The sequence below is a fragment of the Fusarium oxysporum genome, chromosome 12 (genome assembly GCF_000149955.1).
Source record: "Fusarium oxysporum f. sp. lycopersici 4287 chromosome 12, whole genome shotgun sequence".
NCBI classification, from domain to species: Eukaryota; Fungi; Ascomycota; class Sordariomycetes; order Hypocreales; family Nectriaceae; genus Fusarium; species Fusarium oxysporum.
The window spans coordinates 188783-215609 of NC_030997.1; the positions used below are offsets into that span (position 1 = coordinate 188783).

Genomic DNA, 26827 nt, shown 5'->3' on the forward strand with positions numbered 1-26827 from the left:
TCTCCGGGTTTTCAGGGTCCTTGGGATCTTGAGGGTTGTCAGGTTTCTTGGGATCGTCGGGAGTGTCAGGAACCTTGGGTACATCAGGAGTCTTAGGAACGTCTGGGATCTTAGGGACATTAGGGACATCTGGAAGGTCTGGAGTCTTAGGGTCGTCGGGCTTCTTGGGATCATCAGGCTTTTCCGGATCATCAGGATTTTTAGGATCATCCGGCTTTTTGGGGTCGTCAGGCTTTTTGGGATCATCAGGTTTGTTAGGAACTGGAACCGGTACTGGTACAGGTACAGGAGCGCCATCAGTTGTCTTCGGATCCTCTGGCTCATCATGCTTCTCAGTGGTGATTGGAGCCGGTGGATTTTCCGGCTCGGTTGTAATCTCTGGCTCTTGCGGCGCGGGTGCCGCTGTTGTTGTAGCTGGAGGGGGAGGGGGATTATTGGGTTCAGCTGTTGTTTCTGGCTCAGGAGCTGGTACAGGCGTGTTTGGGCCCGCGGGCTGATTTGGTTGAGGATTGGGGACGATGGGGGGAGGAGGATTCCGATCATCAGCTGGGATCTCTTGTTCTTGCCTCGCGACAAAGACTCTAGGATAGACTGGGTGCGTGAACACGGCTGCTCCAGAAGAGGTTTCTGATTCAAGGTTTGCACCGACGGCTGTAGCACCTAGCCAGAGTGCTGCAATGGCGCTGACTTTCCAAGGTACCGTCATGATGGCGGTTATGTTGACAACGAAAGACAAGAGGACGATGGACCAAGAACGGCCTAGAAGGTAGAGAGGTGAAGAGTGTGATGCCAAGTAAAGCCTGATGATATTTGACAGCTTGAGTTAGATTATTATGATATATAAAACTCGGAACGAATGACTTGGAAGATCTGGTAATGTTGTGATTATTGGTGGATAGTAAAGTCCCCTTGCAGGAGCTAGACTGCCTCATCCAAAATTATCTAAGCTCTGGGCAGGGCAAACAAAGTAAGCCGTAGGATCTGCACAGCCGGCGGAGCACGATGCCCCAATTGTGGCGCTTATTTCGGAAGTACAACCCATTTTGGCATCTCAACTCCAGTTCATAATCGATCTTCTTCACTACGGGAGTTTATCTCCCGCCCGCAGCGGGATTCCGTGCAGAAGGATCAGAAAGCATGAGCTTGCTTACATGTTAAAATTAAAAGTAAGCTTTTCTTCAACTGTACTCGTGTTAGCGTCAAACGTTAGCTTTAAAAATAATCCGATGGAGCTTTTCAAGGCATTTCTTATAAACGGGCCAATCAGAGGCTACAGAGTTGATGGTAAGCCGTAAGAAGGCCAATCATGAACGCATATAGTCCTTGAAGGTTTCTAGGTCCGAGCCGCACAGCCTCGGCATAGCCCTACGGATCCATATCTATCTGTAACGTTGGATCTGTTTACGGCAATTTCCGTGCTATGGGTTAAGCGCTGAGTAGGACCGATACGAGGATCTGAATGAAACGGTTTCTTAGGTCAGAATGAGAGTTAATTACAGTGACATTGAAGGATTATCTGTGCCCTTTCGCAAGGCTTAGACGGAGTCATTGCTTAGTAGAGAATTTCTTTACATCCCTGTGATTTATCGACAAGCAACTTCCTTATTCAAGAAGCGTAGAATAGTACGTGCCTTCTTTATGTGTTTATATCAGCAACTGCAGCAAACATAACTTTGAGACCTTATATCTCTGGAATTAGAGGTGTTTTCTTTCTCTGTCCTTTCTTGATACCTGCCATTCTCTTCTACCACTTTCTACCTTCAAATTCCCGGCCTATTCATCTCTCGCCATGAAGGTCTTTTTGCCTATAGTGGCCCTCGCTGGGCTTGGCTTAGCTGCAGACATGAATGTTTGGGACCTCGATGACTCTTGTCAAACACCTGAACGTAAGGGTGCCTTTGAGAAAGCATACAGTGACGCCGAGGTCCTGGCAGTCAAGGCTCAAGAAGACCTTGAGAAGCTCAAAGGCGCGCGTCCAGACTTTGTCTCAAACATGCGAACCAATTGGGACCGTATTGCGAGGGCTGCGACCAACATGTTTGGCTTTGTGCCAAATACAGATGGCCATGACCCCAATGAAGAGCATTACTCGAATGTCAGATGTAAGTCAACGTCGTCCCCACACCTATGTCTTTGCTGATTGTTCGGAAGATGTTTATGATCGCATGGTCAAGACCCTTCACAATGACGAAATGATTCCAGCCAACGGCTACGGCGGACTCAAGCCCCTTCTTCTATGCGACGAAAGCAAATTCGTCTGGGTCGGAAGAGACGACAAGGATCCCCATGATCCAGCAGGACGCCCCCTACGCGAATCCAGACCGAAAGAGATGGCGGGTACAAAAGCCGGAGCTTGGGTCTACAAGAAACGCTACCTGGTAAATGGCGCCAAGCAACCCGACACGGGACTTTGCAGACCAGGCGTATTTGCCGTCACCCTTACCCGAAACGATTTCATCATCTTTTGTCCTCCATCATTTCCAGGACCCGGTGGCTAGTACCAAATCTGCTGTTGATGCTAAAGACAGCGTTCAGAAAGATGATGTATTGGATACATACTCGGCTACTAGCCTTTCTCGAGTCATGGTCCACGAGCTTGCCCATTGGTTTGGTGGTGCTGGGAATGGTGGAACTGACAACCGCAATGGTATGTTTATTGCGAATGATACCTATTTACATCTGTGCAGATGCTAATATGCTCCGCATCTAGTCCCTGATCAACAAGCCGTCGGAAAAGAGGGAGCATTAGTCTGGCAAAAGCCCGACGGCAAACGCACCACTGATGCGACTCTTAAGGACCTCAAGAGATATCTCACATGTAAGTTCTTCTCCGTGCTATTCTCACTTCGGGTCTCCGGCAGGGAATTTTTGTTACTGACAATAATAACAACAGACAACTTTATGTGGGTTTCCAACTTGGCGCGCTCTCATGAGGGGGCCAACGCAGGAAATTGTGGCCCGAGCAAAGCCACTTTCACGGCTGAGTCATATGCCCTTTTCGCACTAATGTCGTAAGTTGCCTAGATAACCTCAGACTGAATCATTGGATTATGAGTTGTTGCTAATTATTTATCTTCTAGTTACATGGATAACTGGGATTGGGCTAATGATGGGAAGGCAAAGGCGTTTGTTGACGAAATGATCCCATATGAGAGACTTCCTAACAGTAAGAAGGTTCGTTTGGGCTAGAGAGGAATTTATTGCTTAGTCACTTAGTTGTTAATGCTGTTTATCTCTCTTATGAAATGTACTACACTGTGATTACCGAAGAACACAGGCTTTGCTGCAGATAATACAGTAAATCGATTGGCGATGCGACTACTGCCTTTACATTCTGAATAAACGGCGTTTGGTCTCTTCGACTCACTTAGCTGTTGACCATTGAGGAATGCAATGCATTGATTGCATTGCAGGTCTCACAATATTGCATGGTAACGAGTGCGCCAGTAGCTGCAGCAAGGAAACTGTTGGAAGTCTGTGGAAGTTCGGCGTCGACGCATCGATTAAGTGGCATATCTATGGCATGTTGATATTCTTCTCCCTGTTTTTCTCGATCCAGAGCAACCAGTTGTACATGGCGGGGTCTTGTGAAACTTGACCTCGAGCAGCTGGAAGAATGTTGCACACCGCTCAAGAAACCACTGAAGTTTCCTCAAGTGTAGATCAAAGGAAGAAGACAAATAATCGGACGAGTTAGCAATACGAGAACAATGCCTGCAGCCACAGACCCATTTCACTCGGCTGTCAGCGGCTTGCATTCCAGTCCGACTATGACATCAAGCAAAACAGAACAAGACAACTTCACATGCTAAGGACGAACCGTATCTGTTAGCGCCGCGAATACCCGGATAGCCAGATCATATCTTGTCAGTGACGGCGGCAATCTACACCGCAATATGCATCGAGACTAAAAAGATAGATCTACGGCTGCGAGATGGGACGGGACGGGGCTTCTCTCCGACCGTCCGACAACTCACTCTTAGGCAGGTCTTGTTGTCATAAGTGACAGGTACCGGGCAGTTACGCCTCAAAGACGCATCTGCGGCCCCTTGTCAGTGCTGCGTGTCTTATTACCCCGCCTTGCCCAGCTGTGAGCTTGACAATGTAATGTAGGGCCCAGGAACCAGTGTGATTGCAACGACAACGCTTTCCGAATGAAGTCTTTGCGGCTCTATATTTTTCTGGCGAACGATTCAAAACTGAGAATTTTAACCAAGTGCACATAGCATGTGTAGCATTGGCAGATACGAAGCTTGTTGGAACAGAGAATATGGTTCCTGGGGTGCATAATGGCAAAGCCTGAATGCAACGAATGACGTCGCTATTTTATGTTCCAAAAAAGGCCGAGTACTGAGACACGGGAAATTCTGTGGCGGGCTGAATCTCAGACAGAAAAGAGGGGTTCGGACGGGCCGCTGCTCTTTTAGGTGAGACATACAGTCCGTGCAGCCAGGTACAGCAAGACCTGTCACAATTCAGATCTCCTCAAACCCCGCTTCCCCGTTGACGGGCTATCACGGGAGAAAATGATCTGTTTTCTGGCTCCAGCCTAGTCCTCCATATCAGTGTACGATTCACCCATAAGAGCTTTGCCCAATAATGTAAAGATAAAGGCAAATATCTAGATGAGCATTCCTGGAACCTAGATAGGTGAAAGAAGATACAAGATGTAGTAAGGTCTTCCCCGGACTCTTCGTCGCGATTGTGTAACCCCGGCCGACAGCCAGATCAGCAGTCCGCCCAATGGCAAGAGGCATATGATTTCTCTTCTCTCAGAGAACAACACCAAAGATTCACTTACCGCTAGATCCTCGTCGTACCGTGTCTCAGTGAGTGATTGGAATCTGATGTGCCGATGGCCCGGAGGGTAGAAAATCATGCCAGTAGCCTGTAGAATGTGACCGATACGTGCAACTACATGATGCACGGTGACATGAGACATTCATTCTGGAGATAATTGGACATGGGGGACGAGCAGTGGAGGTTTGCTGTGAGACAGGAAAACATCCCTATACGTAGGCTGATCTACAAGGCGATCTCTTACGTATTTTCTAGGGTCACTTGGAAGGCTCTGTGTCTATAAGAACCCCTCAATCTCTCACTGATCCTGAACACAAACTCTCAACTCAACTCAACTCATCTTCACTCATCAACTCCTTCTCAAACAACTACTCAACATAAATCACTCACAATGGGTTACGGCACTCTCGAGAACGGCGACTGGCTCATGGTCGGCATGAGCATCTTCAGCAAAGATCGCTCCGTCGAGCTCCGCATGCAAGACGATGGCAAGCTCGCCATCTACTACAACAACCGCTGTGCCTGGCAGAGCACCGACCAGCAGATCAGCAACGCAAAGGGCGCCATCATGCAAGGCGATGGCAACCTCTGCATCTAGTTAGTCTTGCATCTCTTGATATGGTGTCTGTTGTAGCGTTGCTAATTGTGATTTTGCAGTGACAAGAACGGCAAGGCCACTTGGCACACCAACACTGCTGCCCCAAGCGGCGACAACAAGACTTTCCTTTCTGTCCAGGATGACGGAAACCTTGTTCTGTACAAGAACGGTGGTGCTACTCCCATCTGGTCTTCCAAGAGCAACAAATAAATGGGCTGGCTGGGTTGGCATGTGAGTTGGGCTCTTGGCGGGTACAGTTAGGGATCTATGGACCTAGACAAGTTCTACCTGCCGATTTGTGCACCACTCATAGTATTAATAGCCATCAATAAAGTTAAATTGGAGAGAGCTTTTATCTCTTGCAATCTGTGCCAAGTTATTGATCAAGACGAACATGGCCAAATACCTCTGTAATCCTCTTACTCTTAGATCGACTTTCGCTAGTCGGTACGTAATTTCGACGCCCATCTCACGAAACTTGTCTGGGTATGTTTATTATGAATCAGAAAGATTATATACCAGATTACTTAGCGGGCTCTAGGTTATGCCCGAGGAAACCTTGTTTAGTTATAGTATACTAGATCTAATAGTGTTATCTGCCAAATTTATGTCAGAAGTTAAGCCTTAAAAGTCCGAGGATGCCTGAAACTGCTCCAACATCAAAAACCTCTAAGCGCTGCAAACTCTCGTAAACGCAAGAGTGTCTATGTTGACCTCGATTTTGACGAATTCTCCGTAGCAGGTCAAGATGAGTTGTACATCTGCCTGTGCGATAGCCCCGCCGGCAATACTGAAGCTAACGCTGTCCGACCTCCAGCCGCCAGCGCTGTCGTACATGGCGCCAAATTTGCTTGTGTCTCCAACCTTGAGCTCAATGTTGCAAACGTAATCGGCACCTGGGCTGACACTGACAACTCGATAATAGTAGGAGAACTCGTAGTCTCCATTCAGATTCTGCAGAGTCTGCTTGAAGTAGTAATCGGGTTGACCGTTGCTGAATACCGCGGACCTAGTTTGTCATGTATTAGCAAGAGGTTAAAGATGCGGATTGTGAATGAACGTACAGTGCGTTTGTGCCGGATTGGGCTTGACTTTGGATGAGGTTGGCATTGCTGGTCCAAGGCGCAATACCGCTGGGGCTATCGTCGAAACCTGGGTTGATAAACAACTGGGTTTCAGCACAGGCTGCCGCTGCAGTAGTCGTGGTAGATTCTGCTTGGGTTGTAGTAGCAGTATCCGCCAGAGTTATAGTGGTAGATTCTACTCCGTCTGTAGTCGTAGTATCTGCCAGAACTGTAGTCGTAGTATCCCCTGGGACTGTAGTGGTAGTATCCGCCGGGGGCGTAACAGTAGTCGTATCGATTGACGTTGCCGAAGTATCAGCAGCAAGCGTCGACGTGGCCGCCACAATGCTTGTCGCGACAGTTGTCGCTGGTCGGCAGGGACCGGCTTCAGCGCCGAGAAGCAGTGTAGCAATAGTTGCCAGGTTGAGGATAGAATAGCGAACCATGATGCCGTATGAGAAAAAAACGTTAAAACGAGTGGACACGACTGCAGATGTTGCAGTGTGAGGTAAAAGAATGTAAATATTGAGAGGTTGCAGGATGCAAGTCTGAGTGAAAACTATTTGGTGCCAGACATCCCCTTTTTAATTTGGCTATCAACAAATAACGTTAGTTCAGGTTTGCGACTGCAGTATACTGGCGCTAAATAACGGCTTGGCAGGAGGCTATTGCCAATAGTTCGAAAAGCTAATGAAAGATAATGAAGTTAAGCGGAGAACACTAGCCAATTTGGGAGAGAATATGCATATAACGGTGTTTCAAATCGTTCAATTCAGAGGCGAAAAATCCATGTAAAACCAACCAACACTTCAATCAGCGGTTCCTGATGGTTTATTTCGCTATGTGCAAAACACCGCCCTCCACCTGTGTTGTGATAGCTCAGGTATGCGCATGCTCGGGCTGCAATGGAAATCCATATGTCGTCATAATTTGAGAGGTTTTATAAAGTCAATTGAGCCGTATTTCACTGACAATTCGGTCTGCAAGATTCTTTGCGTTGGCATAGACAGCGAACTTTGCATGATTACAGTGGATCCTGGTGAGAAAGATATGAAGCAATACTCTTAGTACCGGGTAAGCTCCTTCTTACCGGCCCATTAGCCATGATGACTCGAGTTGTTATATAAGTGCTTGTCATTCAGGAGATTGTTCTATGATAGTACTGCTTCTAAAATGTGATTTTAGGTATATTTTAAATTCTGTTAAGCCCTTATCATCTTAAAGTTTGAGGAAAAGTGAATTACTACTTTGACAATCACTCCAAGTTGCATTTTCTAACTGGACATTTTAAGCAGGTTCCTTCGCTGTTGAAAGCACCCCAGTATCTATCTGGCTGGCATAAGAGTGCCGTTGGCGGAAAGAGGTCGCCCAAGTCATGTAAAATGGCCAAGGTATGCTATTTACACCTAATGACACATTTCGTCATCCAAAATGTATGACGCGAGGGCGCTTTCTTCCTTTACGATTCATGGAGACTAAGACATCCCGGAGTAAAAGCTGAGTCTTTGTTGAATCACAAATGCAGTCTGTCGTATGATAGAAGTAGGGTGTGAGCTCTGTAAGAATGCTAAAACGTCACTATCACAGTCATCACATCAAAGAACATTTCAGAGAGCGGTACAGGCCGTAGCCCTCCCCGCGATCTAGCCCCGATTGTCTAATCGCCCCGCTGTTTCTAAACAATGTTTCAGGCCAGCTCTCAATATTCATTCCATTACGGTAATCTCTACGCATTAGTGGAATGTGATAGTCGTTTGTGGAGAGCTGAGTGATGAGAAAGATACGTATATAGGCTCAGCGTCTAATATAGGGTTGAATATTTAAGCAGAGCGATAGGCAGCAATTGAGCCGTCTCATCAAAGAACGTTGCCACTATGAATCTCAAAACTTTTCTAGTCGGCTCCTTGAGCCTCTTCGGTCATTCGGAGGGAGCAGCGTCCCCGCCGACATTGAGCCTTCCCTGGGGATCATACCAGGCTAAACCTCTTGCATGGGATAAACAGGTATGTCATATATCGAGAGGCAAGAAATGAACTCACTAACAATGCGGAGATTTATCTATTTGAGAACGTCCGATTTGGGTCCAAACCAGTACGTTTCGGTGCATCTAGTTTCCCATCAGGACCCGGTGAAAGCGTTCCCGACAACACGGACTGTCTCCAAGTTAACCCGCAAGTACTGAGCAACGCCCCTGGCGGTAAAACTCCCCTCGGCGACCCTAATCGGGATTTTGGCCCCGATAATTTCGAGGCAGCTAAGGCGCCTGATTGGAATGGAAATGAAGACTGTCTCTTCCTCGATGTCTATGTACCGCGTTCAGTCTTCGACAACCCCGGTTCCAAGCCACTTCCCGTTACGGTCTGGTTCTATTGAGGGGCATATGCATTCGGTACCAAGAGGATGAAGAAGTTGGGTCTCAACAATGGCCCCCTCTACAGCGGAAAGACCCTGATCGAAGCCACCGACTACAAAACCATCTTTGTAGCCGGAAACTATCGTCTGGGAGCCTTTGGGTGGTTAGCTGGCTCATATATGCAGAAGTACGGCCTGCCTAATGCCGGTCTCTACGACCAGAATCTTCTCCTCCAGTGGGTTCAGAAGTACATCGGCCAGGTCCACGGCGACAACACCGCTGTCAGCGCATGGGGAGAGTCAGCAGGTGGCGGTTCCATTCTCCACCATCTCATACGAGGCAATGGTAAGAATTATCCTTTGTTCACCCGGTTCGTCACACAAAGTCCTGCCTTTGAATGGGCGTGGGATGATTCCAAGGACGGTCAGTTGGACCAGGTTTACCAGAACTTCTCAAAGTCACTGGGCTGCAATGACCCGAACGATATTAGCTGTATCAGAGATCCGTCGATACCGCTGGATAAGTTGGGCATGGCGAATGTCAAGCTTTTTGAGACCGTCAAGCAGACTGGACTTTTCCCCATTGGACCATCGGTGGACGGTGCATGGGTCAAGACGATACCTACTCTAGCGTTCGCTAAAGGTAATGAAAATTCTGATGTCCTTTTGAAGACTGTGCTGACACTTGGATGTAGGGAATTTCTGGCCTGGAATCAAATCCACCATTGTCTCTCACTGTGCAAACGACGCTGAGCGCTTTACCCCATCCAGTGTTGTCGATAATGCCACTTTCTACGGATTCTTGGAGAAGTTCCTCCCAGGCCAGAACTTAGGCTCTGTGAGAGCGAAAATTGCCAAGCAGTATAACTGCACCACAGACTTCAAAGGAAATTACAGTCTTTGTCTGCGCAATGTCATTCGGGACGCATCCTTCACTTGCAATACAAGAGATCTCCTCGACGCGTATCCGAAGCAGGCATACGCGATGAACTACGGCTTTCCGAATGATAGCTTGGCATATCATGCGTCTGACCTTATCCCGCTGTTCGCCAATGCAGGTATCCTCGGACAGATTGCGATAATGATCAAGGCAATCCTCAAATGTTCTCTCTGGGACGCAAACATATGGGCAGGTAAGCTGCGCGATACAATTAGGGACAGATATCTGGGATACTTTGCGTCGTTCGCGCTTTATGGAAACACTGATAGTGACGGGAAAGGGGACACTGGATGGCCGGTCGTTGATGGGTCTGGAAAACTCTTTTCGAAAGTTATGAAGCCTTCGCAAGATGGATGGAACCTAGTGCAGGATGAGCAGAACTCCGAAGACGGTTGCGCCTTTTGGCGTACCATAGCGCAGGATCTCGTGCCTAAATCGGGTAATTCGGAATGGAACCTGGAGGAGGTGGATGTGGATTCGAACGTGCAAGAGGAACTTTAGGTCGACGGCCCAGTCAAACTTAGTGCACCTGGTCTGGTGGCATGTTGAGGACCTCGTTGGGGTGGTACCAAGCGATATCAACAGATTCAACTAGCCCTGTCGGAGCACTTGGACTTCATAGGAACTTCTACTAAGGTTACAGTGTTCCTCACAGGACTGGCTGTCGCTTGTTTAGGCCTAGTGACTGATACTCTAGCTTTTACCAGTTGAGCAGTTAGATATTTCATTCGTGCACGTATTCAGAGCAATTGATTTGGGTCTCTTCATTGATACCAATTGCGTCTACTCGTGTATTCTCCCCATAAGTCGTCCTCGTTTGAGCAGTCATGGTGCTTTGTGCCGAAAGTCGAAAGATGAAAGATGATCATGTGGCCCAAGCGACATTGGCCATCAGATATAGTACAAGGAATAAATATCATCGGGTTAATTAGAGGTGACTCATAATTAATATTCAGCTTGAGCTTCATTCGCAATTTCTTAAATGATGGGGCCTCACTTCAGTGGCTTCAGCAGAACGGTTCACAACTACCAACATTGAGTGCTTACCTATACCTATACGACGCAATAAAACTTGGGACCACGATTCTAAGCGATAAGAAGACTTAGGTAATTTAGAACAAGCTTAGGAGGGCCCTTTGATAAGTTTATGCAGATATCGTATCTCAAGGTCTGAAGTTTATTTGCTCCATAGACTTGCATGGCATGTTCAAAGTTATTAATTTATTAGGGTAAAGGAATGTAGAACACAATGATCTATCACATTATGAAAAGGGCCTGTCACCTTTTCCAGCCTTATCTGTTTAGAAAATCTGTCAGCCCATTCACGTGATAGGCTTACTGTTCGTCATCCTTGTCCTTGCTGTTCCGCCCGCCATGTTCTTTGTTCTCTGCCTCAGCTGCCTAAAGGCCATTTCTCACGTCTTTCAGTCCCTTCATAGATCTTATTTCCTCCTCAAAACCATCATGCCGCTCAAGCGAAAAGCGCAAAAAGCTTCTGTTGACATCAGTAGCATCGTCAAGCGAGACTTCTCATACCTTGCACGCAACCCTGACAGCGACAACCGGCCTCTATGGATTGATCCCGACAAAGGATACATCATTCTAGAGCGATTTCATCCTTTGGCTGACTTAGCGACTGATTTCCTCGTGATTATCGCGGAACCTCAATCTAGACCAGCTTTTCTCCATGAGTACAAGATTACGCCGCATAGTCTCTATGCTGCTGTTTCTGTTGGTTTAAATGGCGAAGACATCATCAACACTCTTGACAAGTTTCTCAAAACAGAGCTTCCGCAGACTATCAAAGAGTTCATCAGATCGTGTACCAAGAGCTATGGCAAGGTCAAGTTAGTTTTGAAGAGCAACAAATATTTCGTCGAGAGCAGTGATGCAGATGTCCTTCAGGCTTTACTCAAAGATAAAATCCTCGGCCCTCTTCGAGTAAACGGCTCTGACGAGATTAGTAGAGCGCGTGCGCCAGCACTGGGTGGCTTGGTCATTCCTGGAACAAAGAACGCGGCGGGGGTTCAGCAAGCCAATCTCCTACAAATCGTAGACAAAGAGTCGGATCATATTGAAGTCGTATTAAATGACGAAGAAAAGGATGATGAGGAAGAAACAGTTCATGCCTTTGAGATCCCCGACAGCGCCGTTGAGGCCGTTCAGAAGCGATGCCTGGATTTATCGTACCCCATTCTAGAAGAGTACGACTTTCGCTGCGACAGCATCAATCCCGACTTGGACATCGATCTGCGCCCAAACACCCAAATCAGACCCTATCAAGAAAAGAGTCTCAGCAAGATGTTCGGCAACGGTCGCGCCAAAAGCGGAATCATCGTTCTCCCATGCGGCGCAGGCAAAACCCTCGTCGGCATCGCAGCAGCATGCACCATCAGAAAAGGCGTCATCGTCCTCTGCACAAGCTCAGTTTCCGCTGTGCAATGGCGCAATGAGTTTCTCAAATGGTCAAACATTAATCCTGAGGACATTACTACTTTCACATCCGACAGCAAGGAGAAGTTCTCTGGGAGTACTGGTGTGATTGTGACGACGTATTCAATGGTTACGAATAGTCGCGAGCGTGCGCATGACTCAAAGAAGATGATGGACTTTTTGGCAGGACGGGAATGGGGATTGACGCTTCTTGATGAGGTTCACGTTGTTCCAGCCAATATGTTTCGACGTGTTATCTCGTCGATTAAAACGCACTCTAAGCTTGGGCTTACGGCTACGTTGCTTCGCGAGGATGACAAGATAGATCATCTCAACTTTCTCATTGGGCCGAAATTATATGAAGCGAATTGGATGGACCTCTCGCAGCAGGGGCATATCGCCAAGGTGCAATGCGCTGAGGTCTGGTGTTCTATGCCGACTGTCTTCTACGAGCAATATCTCCAGGTCTCGTCTCGAATGAAGCGAACGCTAGCCGCTATCAATCCCTCCAAGTTCCAGGCTTGCCAATTTCTTATCAACTATCACGAAGCGCGCGGTGATAAAATCATTGTTTTCTCGGACGAGCTTTACTCCCTGAAACTATACGCATACAAGCTAAAGAGATACCTTATTTACGGTGGCACAAGCCAGGAGGAGCGACTAAGGGTTCTTGATCATTTCCGACACAATCCCGAAGTGAATACGCTATTCCTCTCCAAGATCGGCGATACGTCACTTGATCTCCCCGAAGCAACGTGTCTCATCCAGATATCCTCACAGTTTGGCTCCCGCCGTCAAGAGGCACAGCGTCTCGGCCGCATCTTGCGAGCAAAACGGCGAAACGACGAGGGGTTTAACGCCTTCTTTTACTCGCTCGTCTCTAAGGACACATCCGAAATGCATTTTGCGTCAAAGCGGCAGGCCTTCCTTATTGATCAAGGCTACGCATTCAAAGTGATCACCAAGCTAGTCGGTATTGAAAAGACGCCTGACCTCGCATTTCGTACTGCGGCTGAACAACGGGAGTTACTACAGGGCGCGTTGGTTGACAACGAGACGGCGGCTGATGATGAATTTGCTGCAGATGATCTCTGGGGTAGGGAGAAGAGTGGTGGAAAAGGGAAGAAGAACACGGTGAGGCGCGTCGCCGGCTATCTTGATCAACTTAGTGGTGTGCAGGATATGGCGTACATTGAACGGAATACTTCTTCCAACAAGGGTCTGACAAGGACAAAGGGCGAAAAGAGCGAATTCTTCAAGAAAATGGACAGAGAAAAGAAGCGACGGAAGAACAAGTGATAGGTCTCTTGTCCAAACTTAGGACCTAAATCCTAAATAATAAAGGGCTTTAGGTAAATTCGTATAACTCTAGACTGAAATTAGGATGCCAAAAAAAAAAAAAAAAAAAAACTCATCAAAGAATCCTCTAACTTACCCAAATCTTTGTGTCGTTTAGGATCTACAGCCTAAATCGTTGTTACTCCCCGGGTCTTGTCTCCGGGTGTTGGCTGTATGGTAGTATGGAGTTGCGAACAGTGATAGACTTTATTCGCACTTGTTCTCACGCCAATGGCTACAGTAAGTTAACAGGTCAAGCTTTGATATATTTGCTTTCAAGCTTCTCCATATTGTTGAAGAACTATTGACATCTATTTTGGCAAGTCCGTGCACTGAATAATGAGAAGATATTAATACAATAGCTCATTGCTGATGGTCGCACAAAGGCTTCTTTCTTTATTGGACTTTTGTTCATTTCTGAAGCATCGCTCTTTGTGAAGTTGTTCTACTCATGAGTCGTTTCTTTGTTTAAGCTATAGTCTTTGTTAGCGATGTCGTTACTACATGAGGTTGAACAAGGGAGTAAGAGATGAAAGATACCTACAGATAATGTATATAAAGAACATTGCAGTATAATTATATACTGATATCTCTTTTCTTGTTGTTTCAAGTATTCTCGACAACCGTTTTCTACATGTCATTATTGACTTTTGTTACTCACAACAGCTACCAAGGTATATAGAACTCTTCGCCTTTGTGTCCCCTTTCACGCTAGAGCCTTTTGAGCTAATCCCTCTCGTCTAGATGCTTACCGTTTTCGATCTCAAGCAAATATGTGCCAGCCTCAAGGCTCTTGGATGCCCTCAGCGTAAGTAAGAAGTCTTTTTCCTTCTCATTACACAGTTTACTAACAACTTGATAGACAATCAGAATATCATCCTTCAAACTAAAGCGTACAGCAATCCCAGCAAGGTACTCACTGGACATGACCTCTTCGTGTACAGGAGAAGAAAGCCCTGTTGACCTTGATTAAAAACTACTAAGACAGGTTCCCTTCATTATAAGTTGTTTTTGGCATCTGTTATCAGGCTTGGTTATGGCTCGGCGGATTGTTGTATAGAATGTTAGTTTCATGACAATGCGTGAAAGTGTTTCAATATCCTAGAATGCTACCATAATTCCATCGTGTGTGTATCCGTATAACAACTCCATCACAAATTTGGTACAGATGTGTTGCTCAACAGGACCGAAATTGATTCCGCCCGCCTTCTAAGCCTTTATCTGGAAGGCAACATTCATGGGCACCTCAAGCCACTTGACCATAGTTGCCGCATTCTTATCATCGGCATTTTTCTGCAACTCCTCCCTTGCCAGGTTCAAAGGTGAGACTCCTTTCTTATTCTTCTTCTTTGAGTCCGCACCACGCTTCACCAGCCACTCTACCGCACCGACCCTTTTCTTCATCACAGAGTGAAATAACGCCGTGCTTCCATCATTGTCAACCGCGTCTATGCGAGCCCCGCGATTGACCAAGTATTCCATGACAGCGGTCTGCTGACTCTGAGCTGCTGTGATCAGAGGCGTGACGCCATTGCTGCCATTTCTGTCAACATTGAGTCCCTTTTCGTCGACAAGGTATTTAATGATGTTGAGTTGTCCTCTTTCGCATGCGACAATAAAAGCATCCCAACCGGGAATACCATATACGGAATCATCATCACAGACATTCTCAAGGAGATACCGAACGACTTCGAGGTGACCTTTCCCTGCCGCCATAGTAATCGGTGTCCCTCCAGTGCCAAAGAACACTGGTCTCTTCGCATAGATATTCGACTTGGCCCCTTTCTCCAAGAGTATCTTGACAACGTCGAGGTAGCCGCCGCATGCTGCCCAGTTGATAGCACTACCATCACCAGGAAGTACACCGAAGCCAACATCCATACGTATGTCCATATCAGCACCGCGAAGGAGGAGAACCCGGACGGTATCCAATTGTCCTTCGTGCGCTGCGTACCCAAGGGCAGTCCAGCCGCCATGTTTGCCATCAATGGGAACCTTTTGATCAAGGAGCTCCAACACTTTCACTGAATCATTCTTCTTTGCAGCTGAAACCAAATTCTCCACGGTGTTAGGATTGGCTTCTGTCGGCTTGGGCTGATTCACTGCAGCTGTCTGTGGAGATGGTACGGCTCTCGTTGGGTCCGGATCATCGGCTGACAGGTTAGCCACTGATGTTTCATTCAAAGGCGTCCTTTGATCTAAATGTTCGAAGACAGTCTATTAGTCACGATACGTTCGTGAAACAGTTTTGCAACCCGTAGTTGGATTAATTTACCTGTTTTCGCTCCAGCAGTTGGATTGGAGTTGCTTGTATTGCTTGCCATCTCGGCCAATGGCACTGGCGCTGAAGAAGTCGGCTGACGTTCCGCATGGGCAAATAGAGTCTAGGATAGTTATTGATGACACAATTTGATAGTTCTAGTGTATCGCTCACCTTCAAAGTCATTGGGAAGCCGCTAATAGTCGTTGAATGCGTAGCCCCAAAGTTCACATCAATGCGAATCGGCTCGTCAAGATGCTGATGTTGAAACTCAACAGCGAATCGAAATGGTTTATCAACCGAAACTCGCTTGAACTCGTACACCTTTCCTCTAACAAGGAACTTTAAGGTGCGAGATAGGAGTTCTTTGAAGCCTTGATCATTCGGCATCAAACGGCAGCAGATCCAACCGTGAATTACTGTGATGGTACCGTGTTTCGTGATGCTTCCGAGTTCGAAGAAATAGAGGCTTGCTCGCAGTTTGTCAGCCATGCATTGAAGTGCGTCCACTTGGACAATGCCAGAGGTTGCTGAGAAGGGTGAGATAGAAGGCCTTTCATAGAATGTTGCCTTCTTCGCGGCCGTTTCCATGCTTATAATAGCATTTACATCGTCAAGCGCCGGCTCGGTGCTCCCGTCGAACCTCAAGCTCAATCGCAAAGCACGATCTATTATACGACTGTCCTGGCTCGAACGAAACTTGTCCCACGCATCCTCGCCGTTCATGGTGCTGACAAGCGTTGAGAAGAGATGAGCAAGCCACTTGGGTATTATGGCTGTTGAAACTGGTTCAGCTGCTGGATACCTAGCTTGTCCTGATCCGAGAGATAGGATTACGTCGTAAGTAGGATCTTCCCATATCTTTCGTGACTCGTTGAGCGCTACTTGGATTGGATTGTTCTCTTTCAGACCGCCATCGCGGCATTCATGTCCACCATGGGAGATATGTTCGAAGTACATAGGAGCAGCCGACGTACAGCGAGCACTAAAGCACTAGGTTAACCAAGCCCCAAAAGTTGGAAGATGATCTCTTACGCCTTCCAGAGCGGAAGTGTCGAGTCCAGGTACCGATCTTTACCGCCTGTGTTGTAATTGGCGATCAGGTGACAGTCTTCTTTAGCTGTTGTCGTGACCGCAACTCTGCAAGAGCTGTTCAATCCATAGAGGGACTTAGGATCTTTGCCCCCGAATGCTTTCTGGAGGGCAGTCTCTAAAACATCCGTCTTGTATATCGAACTACTGAACCATCGGGCGGCCCAACCGAAGAACCGAGACTTGGTAAGGAACTTGGCCTCAAAGCCTTCGCTGCAGATGTCTCGGAACAGACTTGTACACTCAACAGCACTTCTTCGCTGTATACCTATACCGAGTGCAATGATGCCACCTGCGAAAGTCAGACAGATGTCCTACATAGCTTCGTGCGCGTTGTCCAATTCGAGAAGCTTACCTGTACTTGTACCAACAATGAGATCGAAGAAACTCCCAATTGGAATACCCAGCCCGATCTCTTTCTCCAAGCGGTTCAAGACCGTTAACTCAACGATGCCCCGGACGCCTCCTCCATCAAGCGACAGTACCCGAAGGCCACAAAGTGGCGGTCTGATGATAGTGACGAACGGCCACTTGTCGGACGATGAAGTATCACAAATTATGCAGCGTTGGTGCATAAAACGCCCCGGATATCGTTTATCTACAGCGGTGTCATCGAAATCATCCACGCATGTTTCGCAGATGACATGTCCGCAGGGAAGGCGATATTCCGGTCTTCCAAACAGACAACCAAGACAAAATGTGGTGTTTGATTCGGCTCCACGACGCCAAGTACCCGTATAAAGAGATAAAAACGACTTTGCAAGTGTTAATGGACTATTCTCGGTGTTGTCGCCAAAAGGGAATCGACGGTCTTGGTCATGCAATGCCGGATAGCCACCTCGCCGTCTCAGGGCGTCAATGTTCTGACGGTGATGAACGGCCGCAAGGCGTCGCCAGTCGCAATGGTTAGAAGGGCCGCTTGTGTTGATCGCTCGCATGGTGGTGTGAAGTGCTGACTCGATGGCAAGCAGAAACTTGTCGGAGTTGAAGTCGCCGACTACAAAGTTGCCATCGCGCAAAAGATCGCCTGACGCACTCTGGTGGCCTATTCGGTGGCCGGACTTTGTGTTTACGCATTTCTCGCCAGAATCGGGGTCAATGTAGGCGCATGGCGATTTACTATCCAGGAACTGACTGATGGCTCTAGTGCAGATAGCTTGGGTGTCTTTGTCAAAGACGACTGAGGGCAGGAGCACGATATCTGTTACGACCAGAGGAAATGTGAGTCATTGAGATAAGTAGAATTGACCTATTAGGCTAGAGCTACGTACCATCTTTGTTCGCACTCAATGAGTTCCTCAGCAGACTCGTCGCGATGACAGCAGCCGTGTCATCGAACCGCGCCTCCATCTTATTCTTCAGCGACAATCCAAGAAACTCAGAAAAGTGACCTTCGGTTGTATCCGGAACCGAAATCTGTCGTCGGCACTGGCCAAAATCGAATGGTTCTGGGCTGCCTGATGCGAGATGGGCGAATGCGTAATGCACCACCTGAGACATCTGCGTCGTGTCGAAACGGGTCCAAGATTCGGCTCTCTGGGCTTGAACGCGCTCTGCATCTCTCCTGACTCGCTTTGCCAAGCGGCTGGTCTGATTGATGATTTCTAGACTAGTTCCGAGAGATCCGAAGCCTTCAAGTGGGATGTAGTGAACGTAGACACTAGAGAAGCTCCTTGAAAACAGCTGCCTCATTGTCTTGTCTCCATGCTAGGAATAAATTAGCATAATGACGCAGTTTTCCTGGTTGATTAGAGGTACGAGCCTTTTGAGCAAGTTCACGAAACTCAGTTGTCTCGCTTATTTCCTTCTCAATGGCCTGGAAGAAAGCATCCGTGACAATTTCATGGTCATCACCAAGCCATTCCTCATTCTCCAAAGTAGGCCCGTTGAGAACGATGATCAAGGCAGGTAGTGCATGCTGATTGATGGTGTTCTGCACACCAACTTTGCTCCAGTCCAAAAGCCGCAAGGCTGACTCAGCCCATGCTCTATGGTTTCTGGTGACATAGCAGATCACATCACTAAAGATGTACAGAAAGCGTGGATAAATTGTCTTGACGGCCGTTCGTCGATCCACTGGCTTACCGTCCTTAGATTCAATGAGGTAGCGCTGTCCGTACCTTGCCCACTCAGTCTGGTGCTCTGCCGCAAGAGGTTCGGTCCCCAGAAGGCCTTCGCAGTCTGCATAGAACATTGGCGCGATAGTGCCAAAGGTCGAGGGGTCAAGGTAAAGATTGACTTCTCCAGTAGTCGATCTAATGGCAGAAGATCCAGTTTGAGCTCCAGGAACTGGGGCGTCAAGGGGATTGAAATCGAATGCCTGCTCGGAGTCAAAGATCAAACTTCGGACTGTATTTCGTTATCAGCCTACCCACAGCCCGACCATGTAAGCAAGGTGAAAAGGGCAGAACCTACTCAGAGTCGACTTTCCTGCACCAGTATCCCCAACAAACGAGCAAATACTGGGATATTGTCGTTTAGGGCTGCGCTTATGAAAATGAAGCGACTCCTCCAAAAGGTTCGAGAATCGTGTGGTCTCGACCAGCGTCGCAATGCGATCCTTGCGTCCAGGCGGTGACGAAATATGGAGGCCGAACCATTTAGTGGTCTCATCTCTCTGGAAGTGCGAAGCAGGAGAAAACGAACTCGCGATGTTAGAAACTACTCCCTTGATCTTATTCCATTTAGTCTCGGTTTTCTTTGAACCACCGCGTTTGTGGGTTTGGTTGCGTGGTAGGTGTTTCTTAGAAAAGCAGTATTCGCAGAACCGTTCACCGCAGGAGCAGCGGACATCGCCCGGCTTTTCTTCACACTTTGCACATAGGTCGTCGTCCATGATGAAATTCAAGTCGAACCGAGCTGCAGCAGAAATGAATAGTTGAGATTGAAGGAAACGCTATAGAACGTGCCATGGCTGGGTATTTCAAGGCTTTCTTATCATTCTGGTTCGCACAAGGCTCCATGAGGCGATTTTCAGCCGCAGTTCCAAGACACGGCAAAACGCCCGACTGCATGTTACTAAAAAGCCTAACTGAAACATAAAGGCCAATAGTTTGGTGTTGGTGTTCAGCTCAACCTTCTGATGGGGGGTTGCATTTTGGTTCTGACCAATCAGTGAAGGATATCGCTCAGCCGACTTTGGTACCTTCAACATGTTACTGCTACCCCTCGTTGGGCTGAAAACACCGTTATGGTGTTCTAGACCTTTTGTACATCTGCAGGCCGTCTCATGGGAACAGCCCAAGGTCGGCTGGGGCATTTCTCATTTGATCCTCCTGTATCTCCAGGATCAAACTTTCAGGGTAATCTTCGATATTCAGGTCCATGTATCCACGAGGAGCCCATTTCCGCGCGCAGACAAAGAGCGTCCTTCCATTAATGCTGGTGTCAGACAGGATCCTCAGCGCGCATTCACCAGCATCTTCAGCCGTCGCGAACTCGACGCCTGATTTCTCAACTTGGTCGAATTGGTCTTTGGAGAGAATACCCGTGCGGATGTACCTGCAGAATCAATTAGTCAAGGATTTCAAGTGCCCCGGAATGGAGAGTGGTCTACCATGGTGCAATAACATTGACTCGGCTTCCATAGTAAAATGCTGTTCTTCTTAGAGCATGCATTATTCCGCGGACCGCCCACTTCGTACTGCTGTACTCTGGAGATCTGGGAACATCCAGGAAACCGGCGCCTGAACTGATGAGGATCAAGCAGGTATCTTCTTGGTCCTTATTGACTTCGGTGCCATTCTGTGACACAAAATAGTGCATGGCCAGCTTCGATGTATAAAGGGCTCCCTTCAGATTCACATCGATTACCTGCAAGTCTGGCTTTTGCGGTTCTTGGTCTTTACCTGCGCAAGTGGGTATGAGAGAGCTGGGTGAGGCACGATAGGTAGGGAGTTCTTACCGTCAAAAGTGAAAGTCTGGTCTTCTTTTGTCGTCCCTGCGTTGGCTATGACATAGTGAATCTTCCCAGAAGGGGACACTTGAGCAGCCTCCTTGAACAAACGAACTTGATCTTCCCAAACGGTTGCGTCGCATTGAACGAACTTTGAGCCTGTCAACTCTGAAGTGAGTTTCCCCGCAGCGATAGCATTTTTATCGCCGATTACGACCTTGGCTCTAATACAGATGAGTCTTCATGAATTTTTTGAGTCATGTGGAATTGCACGCACCCTGAGCTGTGTAGGGCCCGTACATAAGCCTCCCCAATACCACTTGCACCTGAGCTGTTAGCTAACCTATACCGTGCCATTAACTTCGGTGACGCTGACCTCCGGTGATTATGGCAACTTTTCCAGCAATTTGATCTTCATTGAAGTCGATATCGCAGTTTACGGGGGGCGAGATATGGTAAGGAGGCATAGTGAAAACAGAGGCTGTAGGTGGTTGTAGAATTGTAAGATTGGTCAAATGTTATTGCCTGGACGATGCGAATGTGTTGGTGAGCAGCGACTGTGATGAAATGGATTTTACAGGGCTAGTGGCTCGCATATTTCATTGGATCTTATAGAATACTTCTCGAGCACCATCAGATACTTGATGCGGACTTATGCGAGTTGATGATATCGCCAAACCTCAGCTCTTGCGATCCCTCATCGGACCGACTTACCCGGATGCTGGGCTCACCCAATGGTCAGCTCCCTGAATGAGACTATACCCTTATTAGACGCACTAATGCAACCTGCTGACAGAGTGGAGTAGCCTATCCCCGCCCTGAGCCTCTGACGGAGGAGATTCACGTGCATGCCGTGATGACGCCCCCAGAATCCGACGATTTTCTCTCCTGATTCATCCCATTAATTCTCAAAAGGTATCACATAATTCTCTCATAATCAGTCATATACAGCCATCTATCAGCACCCGGCATATACAGCACCATGCCCGATCCACAAAAGATTGCCATTGAACCAATGGCTCCACAGCTCCTTGTTAAGAAAGCTGAGGAGGACTGGACCGGGATTACTAGTACTGCACAACGACGAAAGCTGCAGAATCGACTCAACAAGAGATCGCAGTGTGAGTGCACCCTTCTAACTTGTACCATGGAGGCAGCATCTTACATAATATGCCCTTGGCAGATCTCAGAAAACGCCAACAACTCGAACAAAACCGGCTTGCTTCCAATATTGTTGGTCAAGCTGGCCTACCAGCCGAATCCATGCCAGTAATAGCAGTCGCTCTCCAAGGTCCATCGGACGCCATGTTTGAAGTCATCCGTCAGACCTGCGAAGTTTACGAGAGACCTGATAAAAGCGAAAGGGTGTTTGCCATCGCGTGCAAGACGTACATGGACTACACCATGAACGCCCCTCGAATATCGCAGCTTCCACTTCTCATCAGTCTCAACGTTACAATAGCAGTTGCGAACAATGCTACACTGCTGGGATTTGACCGTGTGCTTATGTGTATCGACGAAGCTATATCGCCTTTTAACTTCAATGGACCTTTTACTGCAGATTATAATCCTCCAAGGGCACTTGAGCCTACAGAAGTTCAGAAGACGGTGTTGCATCACCCATGGCTCGACATATTTCCCTTCCCCAAATTCAGAGATAATGTCATTCTTGCAGCGGATGCTGAGTTATTGGATGACGGCGAGCTTTGTGAGGATATATCAGAGATCAATTGGGAAAACGTTGAGAAGCCAAGTTTGATTGTATGGGGAGATTCTTCCGTGCCAAATTCCTGGGAGGCATCGCCTTGGTTTCTAAGAAAATGGGGTTGGCTGCTTCAAGGTTGCCCTGAGCTTATAGAAACAACAAATAGATGGCGGCAGAGTCGAGGAGAGAAGTTACTGAAGTGGAATAATGAGTAGTATATAAATTTCTGTAATGACTGCTTCTTGAACACTGTTGGGACGCATCTATAGTCAGATCATGATAGGATGTGAGCAGTGAAGCTATCAGCGCCCTGCATTAGTGCAGCCAACTACGCCGCCATACGACACTGTTTGCATCATCATGCCTGACCAGAACTGCATAGTAAAACTATCTTTAGAATTAATGCATTCTGAAACCTTTGAATGAATAATGAAGCTGACCTGCAGCCTTGACAACTTTTGTTCCAGGAGCAAGAGCATCGTCGGAGGGCAATAGGCATGGCACAGAGAGGCTGTTGCGAAGCTGGACGCTCAACAATTGGATACGGTCGTGTGGCCCAATGGCAAGGCGTCTGACTACGAATCAGAAGATTCTGGGTTCGATCCCCAGCATGATCATATTTTTGCCCTCTAGTGATTATATGGTGCTCCACTTAGTTAGCTCAAAGGCCGATCACATTGCAAGACCATCACTTACCAAGACGGTCCATATCCTATCCGCGAATCTTACAGGACTAGCTCCGGCAGTCCAGGTATCTTTTAGTCATGGCTGTATTTCACCTCCATTTAAAGCTGAGCTTTCCACTTTGCACTGTCACATACGATCATACCCACTGGAGAATTCGGGATCCCGTCTGCTCTCCTATAGACAAGCCAGTGAGGGGCGGATTAGTAGTTGGCTCGGTGACGACCAGCGAATACCCGCTGTTGTATGTTTTTGCACATCATCCCTGCGTTCTTTTTTAGCTAGGCATTGCTTTAAGAGTTCGTCGCCGTCTATGGCACAGCCCCTGGTTGGAGAAGTCATTGTACATGTCGATACAGCAGGGAATCAAAACGGCTTGCCTTCTTCTGTACTGTGCTATATGAAGTGACATATGTATCTAAAATTCCAACTTCTGTTCTAATTGGCCTCCGTGTTACGACGAGTCCATCGGATGACGGCTGGGTTCATAGGCCGAGAAAACATTGACTAGAACAACGGTTAGTAAGAACACATCAACACCAGAAGAGGCACTTACCGAATAGTCAGGCGCAGGTAGAGGTGCATTGGGATCAGGCTGTTCAATATGAAGCAGTCTCACAAACGTTGCAATGATGGCGCCCAACTGGGCATACGCGTAGTTCTCTCCAACACAGCGATGCCGTCCCGCGCCAAAGGGTAGATATGGGCTGCTCACAGACTTGTTCATCACGCCGAAGCCATAATCAACTGTCTCCCCATTACCCTTCGAGTCCTCAAGAGACTCAATTTTATCCCACCGATGAGGATCCCATTCCATAGGTCTAGGAAAGAATTCCTCAGATCGTGCTTGTGTACCGGGAGAAGCGAGGAGTGTATGAGACGGCGGAACAACCCAGTCTGTGCCGGGAACTCGCATAGGTGACTTGACCTGTCGGAGAATAGAGTGGATTGGACTGTGAAGACGCAAGGTCTCCTTGATAACCTGTCCATTCAGCGTCAACTTCTGCAAATTCTCCCACGTCAACGGCTCTTGCGGTGATCCCAAAACCTCAAGCTGCTCATCATACAACTCTTGAACGAGATGCGGTTTATGCGCAAGATTGAGAAGTAGCCAGGCGCCACTAGCAGCAGTGTTGTGCTGCCCACCCATCAGAATAGCAATCAACATCCTCGCCGCATGATGATCCGGCAAGTCCTCACCATCCTTGTATTTAGCATTCATAAGCGTCCAAACCATATCAGTCTCACCGCCTTGATTTCCAATCTCACGACGCTTGCGGATGATGTCGCTGAACAATTCCTCCATGACCTTTCGTGCGTGATCGCGACGGAAGTTTTGTGGTAGGGGAAGACCAGGCATGACGAAGTTGATAGGTTGAAAGCCATCGTCGAGATGGCGGTACAGGGTTGCGAATGTGCTGTCAAACATGGAGCGGACTTCGTTACCGAGGAGGGAGCCTGCTGCGGTGTAGATTGTGATCTCGGCCATTACTTCGGTGATGTTGACGATGCCAGTTGATCCTTTGAAGTAGGGTGAAGTAGCGATGTATTCTTCGACTTCTTTGACGAATTTGGGGATGTAGCATCGCAATGAGTCAGTTGTGAGACCAAGTTTGAGAAGCTACCGATGAACCATTAGCACGCCGTTCTTTACATGGTGCAGTTCGACTTGCCCTCTTCTGATCCATGAATCTAGCATTAGAGCAATCATAAACAACCTCCTTCCCAAAAACAGGAGTCGTAAGTTTTCCATACACATCCTCTGCATTAAGATCCGCATGCTTCCCATTTAAGATGAAGTCATTCCCCTTCGGCCCCAGAAAAACAGTCGTCGACTTGCCCAGCAGGATAAACGTGAAACAATCTCCATACTTGGCTTGACAATCGAAGAAGAATTTATACGGATCAATTCCATACTGGACTGTGCTGCCGATAAGTGGAAATATGTGGAATACGACTGGAGGGCGGTGAGGGTTCGGGAACCAGAGCTGCTTGATGACGTTGGTGATTGTCGCGATAGCGATGATGAGAAAAGCTGTTATTGGGACAGACAATGATAGCGGAAAAGACCGCCAATTGCTGTAGAGAGCCTCCATTGATGACCCCCTCAGTGTGTAGGTGTCGGGATGAGGATTTGGAGATGTTTCCCAACGGAAAAACTACCGGTCAGCACTATCGAACGATCAGGGACCAATCTGAGCCAAGAGCAGCTGATAATGAGTCAGCCTTATCGGGGCCCTCGGCAGAAGATCGTGTTCCTGAGAGAACAGCGCTAAGTGGTCCCCGCACTAGTGACGATCCCTGTCGCGAGAGGTTCGATTGGCTAGTCCGTACATAATAAAGCCAGTGAGCGTGAGCATGTCTGCCGCAATGGTATGGATGAACCTCTCAATTCTGTCTTCGAGCTCGAAGTATAGTCTTCAAGAGAAGGATTGTCAGAATCACGTAGTTGATGTTATGATAGTGGTATTGGGTCAAAGATTACAGACACTGTACTGAATCCAAATTGGTCGCTCTGACTCAAAGACCCATGCCGGATCAGCACTGTTTATTGGCCATATATATAGCAAGAATCCGTTTCTTAGATATGTTGCTATAGATATGGCCACTTCCAACGCATTGAGAGTCAAATATACGTTTTGTTTGCTACATCCACAGTAATATGGATACTTACAGGAGCTTTTCTAGAGATATTTAATGACGACCTCGGAGACACTCAAATAAAACTAACCATTGCTATCTCTTCTCAGTCTACTGTTTCTTACAATCACCTTCACTAAAACTATCATCACTGTTTATCAGACAAAATGACAGGCACGCACTCCATCATCACTCCTGCTATTATGTACTGGGGAACCCCAGTCGCCCTCATCACCACCTCCAACGGCGACGGCACTGCCAACATTGGCCCCATATCCTCAGTCTGGTGGCTCGGCCATCGCTGCCTCCTAGGCCTAGCCTCAGGATCCCAAACCACACTCAACCTCTTCCGCACAAAGCACTGCGTCATCAACCTTCCCAGCAACGACATGGCGCACTACATCAACCCCATCGCAAAAACCACCGGCACCCCAACTGTCCCACCTGGCAAAAAAGACCGTGGCTACAAGCACTGCAAAGACAAATTCGCCGCTTCAGGTCTTACCCAAGAAGCCTCTGATCTTGTGCAGCCGCCAAGGATCTCGGAGTGTCCTGTGCAGATGGAAGCAGAGGTTACGAATAGTATGGATTTGATGCAGGATGTTCCAGATCGGAAGGGGCTCTTGGTTGCTGTTGAGGTTAAGATTCTGAGAACGCATGTTCGGAATGATTTGAGGATGGAGGGGTATGAGAATAGGATTGACCCTGATCGATGGAGGCCGTTGATCATGAGTTTTCAGGAGTTCTACGGCCTTATGCCTGCGAAAGTCGCGGAGTCGATTCTTGGTACTATTGATGAGGAGAAGTATCGCTTCATTACTAGATCTGATGTGGTCAAGCAAGGAGGAGATATGGATGCGTTGGACTGTGAGGCTGGCGCTGGACGGTGATGCCAAGATACCCCTCACTAGCCATGATCCCTGTCAAGAGAGCTTCTATTGGCTGTATGGCCGACAATTCAGCCTGTCAGTCTGCCTGTAGGCATGTTACAGCACAGCCGCAATGGAACCAGTTAAAATAAATGCC

At 47.7% G+C, this 26827-nt stretch overlaps 12 protein-coding genes and 2 non-coding genes across 16 annotated transcripts in view; 9 read left to right on the forward strand and 5 right to left on the reverse strand.

Annotated features, from left to right (window-relative positions):
- FOXG_13128 (uncharacterized protein) overlaps positions 1 to 706 on the reverse strand; it is a gene marked incomplete at both ends in the record, with an annotated part of 2378 nt that extends 1672 nt beyond the window's left edge. Inside the window, one exon of the mRNA XM_018393083.1 lies at positions 1 to 706. Within this exon, the coding sequence (XP_018252281.1) occupies positions 1 to 706 (706 nt within the window).
- A 1143-nt stretch (positions 707 to 1849) lies between these two features.
- On the forward strand, positions 1850 to 3270 carry FOXG_13129 (uncharacterized protein). Its single transcript, XM_018393084.1, has 5 exons — positions 1850 to 2102; positions 2152 to 2647; positions 2711 to 2818; positions 2894 to 3011; positions 3081 to 3270. The coding sequence occupies exons 2-5, from the start codon at positions 2383 to 2385 to the stop codon at positions 3187 to 3189; spliced, it is 600 nt and encodes a 199-aa protein (XP_018252282.1). The 5' UTR covers positions 1850 to 2102; positions 2152 to 2382; the 3' UTR covers positions 3190 to 3270.
- A 1629-nt stretch (positions 3271 to 4899) lies between these two features.
- Positions 4900 to 6026, forward strand: FOXG_13130 (uncharacterized protein). Its single transcript, XM_018393085.1, has 2 exons — positions 4900 to 5397; positions 5458 to 6026. Exons 1-2 carry the CDS (start codon positions 5192 to 5194, stop codon positions 5606 to 5608), a joined length of 357 nt encoding a protein of 118 aa, XP_018252283.1. The 5' UTR covers positions 4900 to 5191; the 3' UTR covers positions 5609 to 6026.
- Positions 5858 to 7056, reverse strand: FOXG_13131 (uncharacterized protein). The gene is made up of 2 exons (XM_018393086.1): positions 6463 to 7056; positions 5858 to 6407 (listed from the first exon to the last, which is right to left on the reverse strand). Exons 1-2 carry the CDS (start codon positions 6906 to 6908, stop codon positions 6068 to 6070), a joined length of 786 nt encoding a protein of 261 aa, XP_018252284.1. The 5' UTR covers positions 6909 to 7056; the 3' UTR covers positions 5858 to 6067.
- Positions 7057 to 8336: 1280 nt separating this feature from the next.
- FOXG_21086 (uncharacterized protein) lies at positions 8337 to 8835 on the forward strand (the record flags this gene model as incomplete). The annotated part of the gene is made up of 2 exons (XM_018401432.1): positions 8337 to 8465; positions 8515 to 8835. The coding sequence occupies 2 exons, from the start codon at positions 8337 to 8339 to the stop codon at positions 8833 to 8835; spliced, it is 450 nt and encodes a 149-aa protein (XP_018252285.1).
- Positions 8836 to 8862: 27 nt separating this feature from the next.
- Positions 8863 to 10255, forward strand: FOXG_13132 (uncharacterized protein; the record flags this gene model as incomplete). The annotated part of the gene is made up of 2 exons (XM_018393087.1): positions 8863 to 9457; positions 9510 to 10255. 2 exons carry the CDS (start codon positions 8863 to 8865, stop codon positions 10253 to 10255), a joined length of 1341 nt encoding a protein of 446 aa, XP_018252286.1.
- An 899-nt stretch (positions 10256 to 11154) lies between these two features.
- FOXG_13133 (DNA excision repair protein ERCC-3) lies at positions 11155 to 13486 on the forward strand (the record flags this gene model as incomplete). The annotated part of the gene is made up of 1 exon (XM_018393088.1): positions 11155 to 13486. Exon 1 carries the CDS (start codon positions 11219 to 11221, stop codon positions 13484 to 13486), a length of 2268 nt encoding a protein of 755 aa, XP_018252287.1. The 5' UTR covers positions 11155 to 11218.
- A 1074-nt stretch (positions 13487 to 14560) lies between these two features.
- On the reverse strand, positions 14561 to 19750 carry FOXG_21087 (uncharacterized protein). The gene is made up of 8 exons (XM_018401433.1): positions 19293 to 19750; positions 18640 to 19226; positions 18149 to 18584; positions 17233 to 18078; positions 16821 to 17169; positions 15960 to 16770; positions 15801 to 15909; positions 14561 to 15723 (listed from the first exon to the last, which is right to left on the reverse strand). The coding sequence occupies exons 1-8, from the start codon at positions 19711 to 19713 to the stop codon at positions 14735 to 14737; spliced, it is 4548 nt and encodes a 1515-aa protein (XP_018252288.1). The 5' UTR covers positions 19714 to 19750; the 3' UTR covers positions 14561 to 14734.
- A 354-nt stretch (positions 19751 to 20104) lies between these two features.
- FOXG_13136 (uncharacterized protein) lies at positions 20105 to 21301 on the reverse strand (the record flags this gene model as incomplete). Its single annotated transcript, XM_018393089.1, has 5 exons — positions 21149 to 21301; positions 21050 to 21098; positions 20782 to 20996; positions 20434 to 20725; positions 20105 to 20378 (listed from the first exon to the last, which is right to left on the reverse strand). The coding sequence occupies exons 1-5, from the start codon at positions 21237 to 21239 to the stop codon at positions 20105 to 20107; spliced, it is 921 nt and encodes a 306-aa protein (XP_018252289.1). The 5' UTR covers positions 21240 to 21301.
- Positions 21302 to 21396: 95 nt separating this feature from the next.
- FOXG_13137 (uncharacterized protein) lies at positions 21397 to 22772 on the forward strand. Its single transcript, XM_018393090.1, has 3 exons — positions 21397 to 21509; positions 21569 to 21893; positions 21956 to 22772. The coding sequence occupies exons 2-3, from the start codon at positions 21755 to 21757 to the stop codon at positions 22690 to 22692; spliced, it is 876 nt and encodes a 291-aa protein (XP_018252290.1). The 5' UTR covers positions 21397 to 21509; positions 21569 to 21754; the 3' UTR covers positions 22693 to 22772.
- FOXG_13138 (cytochrome P450, family 51 (sterol 14-demethylase)) lies at positions 22676 to 25325 on the reverse strand. 3 transcript variants are annotated; one of them, XM_018393092.1, is made up of 5 exons: positions 24835 to 25324; positions 23718 to 24782; positions 23542 to 23668; positions 23174 to 23486; positions 22676 to 23123 (listed from the first exon to the last, which is right to left on the reverse strand). In XM_018393092.1, exons 1-3 carry the CDS (start codon positions 25255 to 25257, stop codon positions 23600 to 23602), a joined length of 1557 nt encoding a protein of 518 aa, XP_018252292.1. In that variant the 5' UTR covers positions 25258 to 25324; the 3' UTR covers positions 22676 to 23123; positions 23174 to 23486; positions 23542 to 23599. The 3 variants fall into 3 exon arrangements, with proteins under 3 accessions (XP_018252292.1, XP_018252293.1, XP_018252291.1); XM_018393093.1 differs by having other exon boundaries at positions 23174 to 23426; positions 24835 to 25296; XM_018393091.1 differs by having other exon boundaries at positions 23174 to 23668; positions 24835 to 25325.
- On the forward strand, positions 23023 to 23094 carry FOXG_21088. The gene has a single exon. It is a non-coding gene; the product is annotated as a tRNA-Arg (tRNA).
- On the forward strand, positions 23297 to 23412 carry FOXG_21089. Its single transcript, XR_001936417.1, has one exon. It is a non-coding gene; the product is annotated as a 5S ribosomal RNA (ribosomal RNA).
- A 499-nt stretch (positions 25326 to 25824) lies between the features above and the next one.
- FOXG_13139 (uncharacterized protein) lies at positions 25825 to 26714 on the forward strand. Its single transcript, XM_018393094.1, has one exon. The coding sequence runs from the start codon at positions 25969 to 25971 to the stop codon at positions 26689 to 26691; it is 723 nt and encodes a 240-aa protein (XP_018252294.1). The 5' UTR covers positions 25825 to 25968; the 3' UTR covers positions 26692 to 26714.
- The last annotated feature ends 113 nt before the right edge of the window (positions 26715 to 26827 follow it).

Bases quoted from the DNA above. Each gene is read 5' to 3' on its own strand.
- FOXG_13139 (XM_018393094.1), top strand. From the start codon at position 25,969: ATGACAGGCACGCACTCCATCATCACTCCTGCTATTATGTACTGGGGA.
- FOXG_13130 (XM_018393085.1), top strand. From the start codon at position 5,192: ATGGGTTACGGCACTCTCGAGAACGGCGACTGGCTCATGGTCGGCATG. The intron at 5,398-5,457 runs GTTAGTCTTGCA...GTGATTTTGCAG, and splicing joins GATGGCAACCTCTGCATCTA to TGACAAGAACGGCAAGGCCA.
- FOXG_13137 (XM_018393090.1), top strand. From the start codon at position 21,755: ATGCCCGATCCACAAAAGATTGCCATTGAACCAATGGCTCCACAGCTC. The intron at 21,894-21,955 runs GTGAGTGCACCC...TGCCCTTGGCAG, and splicing joins ACTCAACAAGAGATCGCAGT to ATCTCAGAAAACGCCAACAA.
- FOXG_13138 (XM_018393091.1), bottom strand. From the start codon at position 25,257: ATGGAGGCTCTCTACAGCAATTGGCGGTCTTTTCCGCTATCATTGTCT. The intron at 24,783-24,834 runs GCAAGTCGAACT...GTTCATCGGTAG, and splicing joins GATTCATGGATCAGAAGAGG to CTTCTCAAACTTGGTCTCAC. The intron at 23,669-23,717 runs GTAAGTGCCTCT...CCGTTGTTCTAG, and splicing joins TACCTGCGCCTGACTATTCG to TCAATGTTTTCTCGGCCTAT.
- FOXG_21087 (XM_018401433.1), bottom strand. From the start codon at position 19,713: ATGGACGACGACCTATGTGCAAAGTGTGAAGAAAAGCCGGGCGATGTC. The intron at 18,585-18,639 runs GCTCGTACCTCT...ATTTATTCCTAG, and splicing joins TTCGTGAACTTGCTCAAAAG to CATGGAGACAAGACAATGAG. The intron at 16,771-16,820 runs GTAAGAGATCAT...CTAGTGCTTTAG, and splicing joins ACACTTCCGCTCTGGAAGGC to TGCTCGCTGTACGTCGGCTG.
- FOXG_13129 (XM_018393084.1), top strand. From the start codon at position 2,383: ATGGCGCCAAGCAACCCGACACGGGACTTTGCAGACCAGGCGTATTTG. The intron at 2,648-2,710 runs GTATGTTTATTG...CTCCGCATCTAG, and splicing joins TGGAACTGACAACCGCAATG to TCCCTGATCAACAAGCCGTC. The intron at 3,012-3,080 runs GTAAGTTGCCTA...TTTATCTTCTAG, and splicing joins GCCCTTTTCGCACTAATGTC to TTACATGGATAACTGGGATT.
- FOXG_13131 (XM_018393086.1), bottom strand. From the start codon at position 6,908: ATGGTTCGCTATTCTATCCTCAACCTGGCAACTATTGCTACACTGCTT. The intron at 6,408-6,462 runs GTACGTTCATTC...ATGACAAACTAG, and splicing joins CAATCCGGCACAAACGCACT to GTCCGCGGTATTCAGCAACG.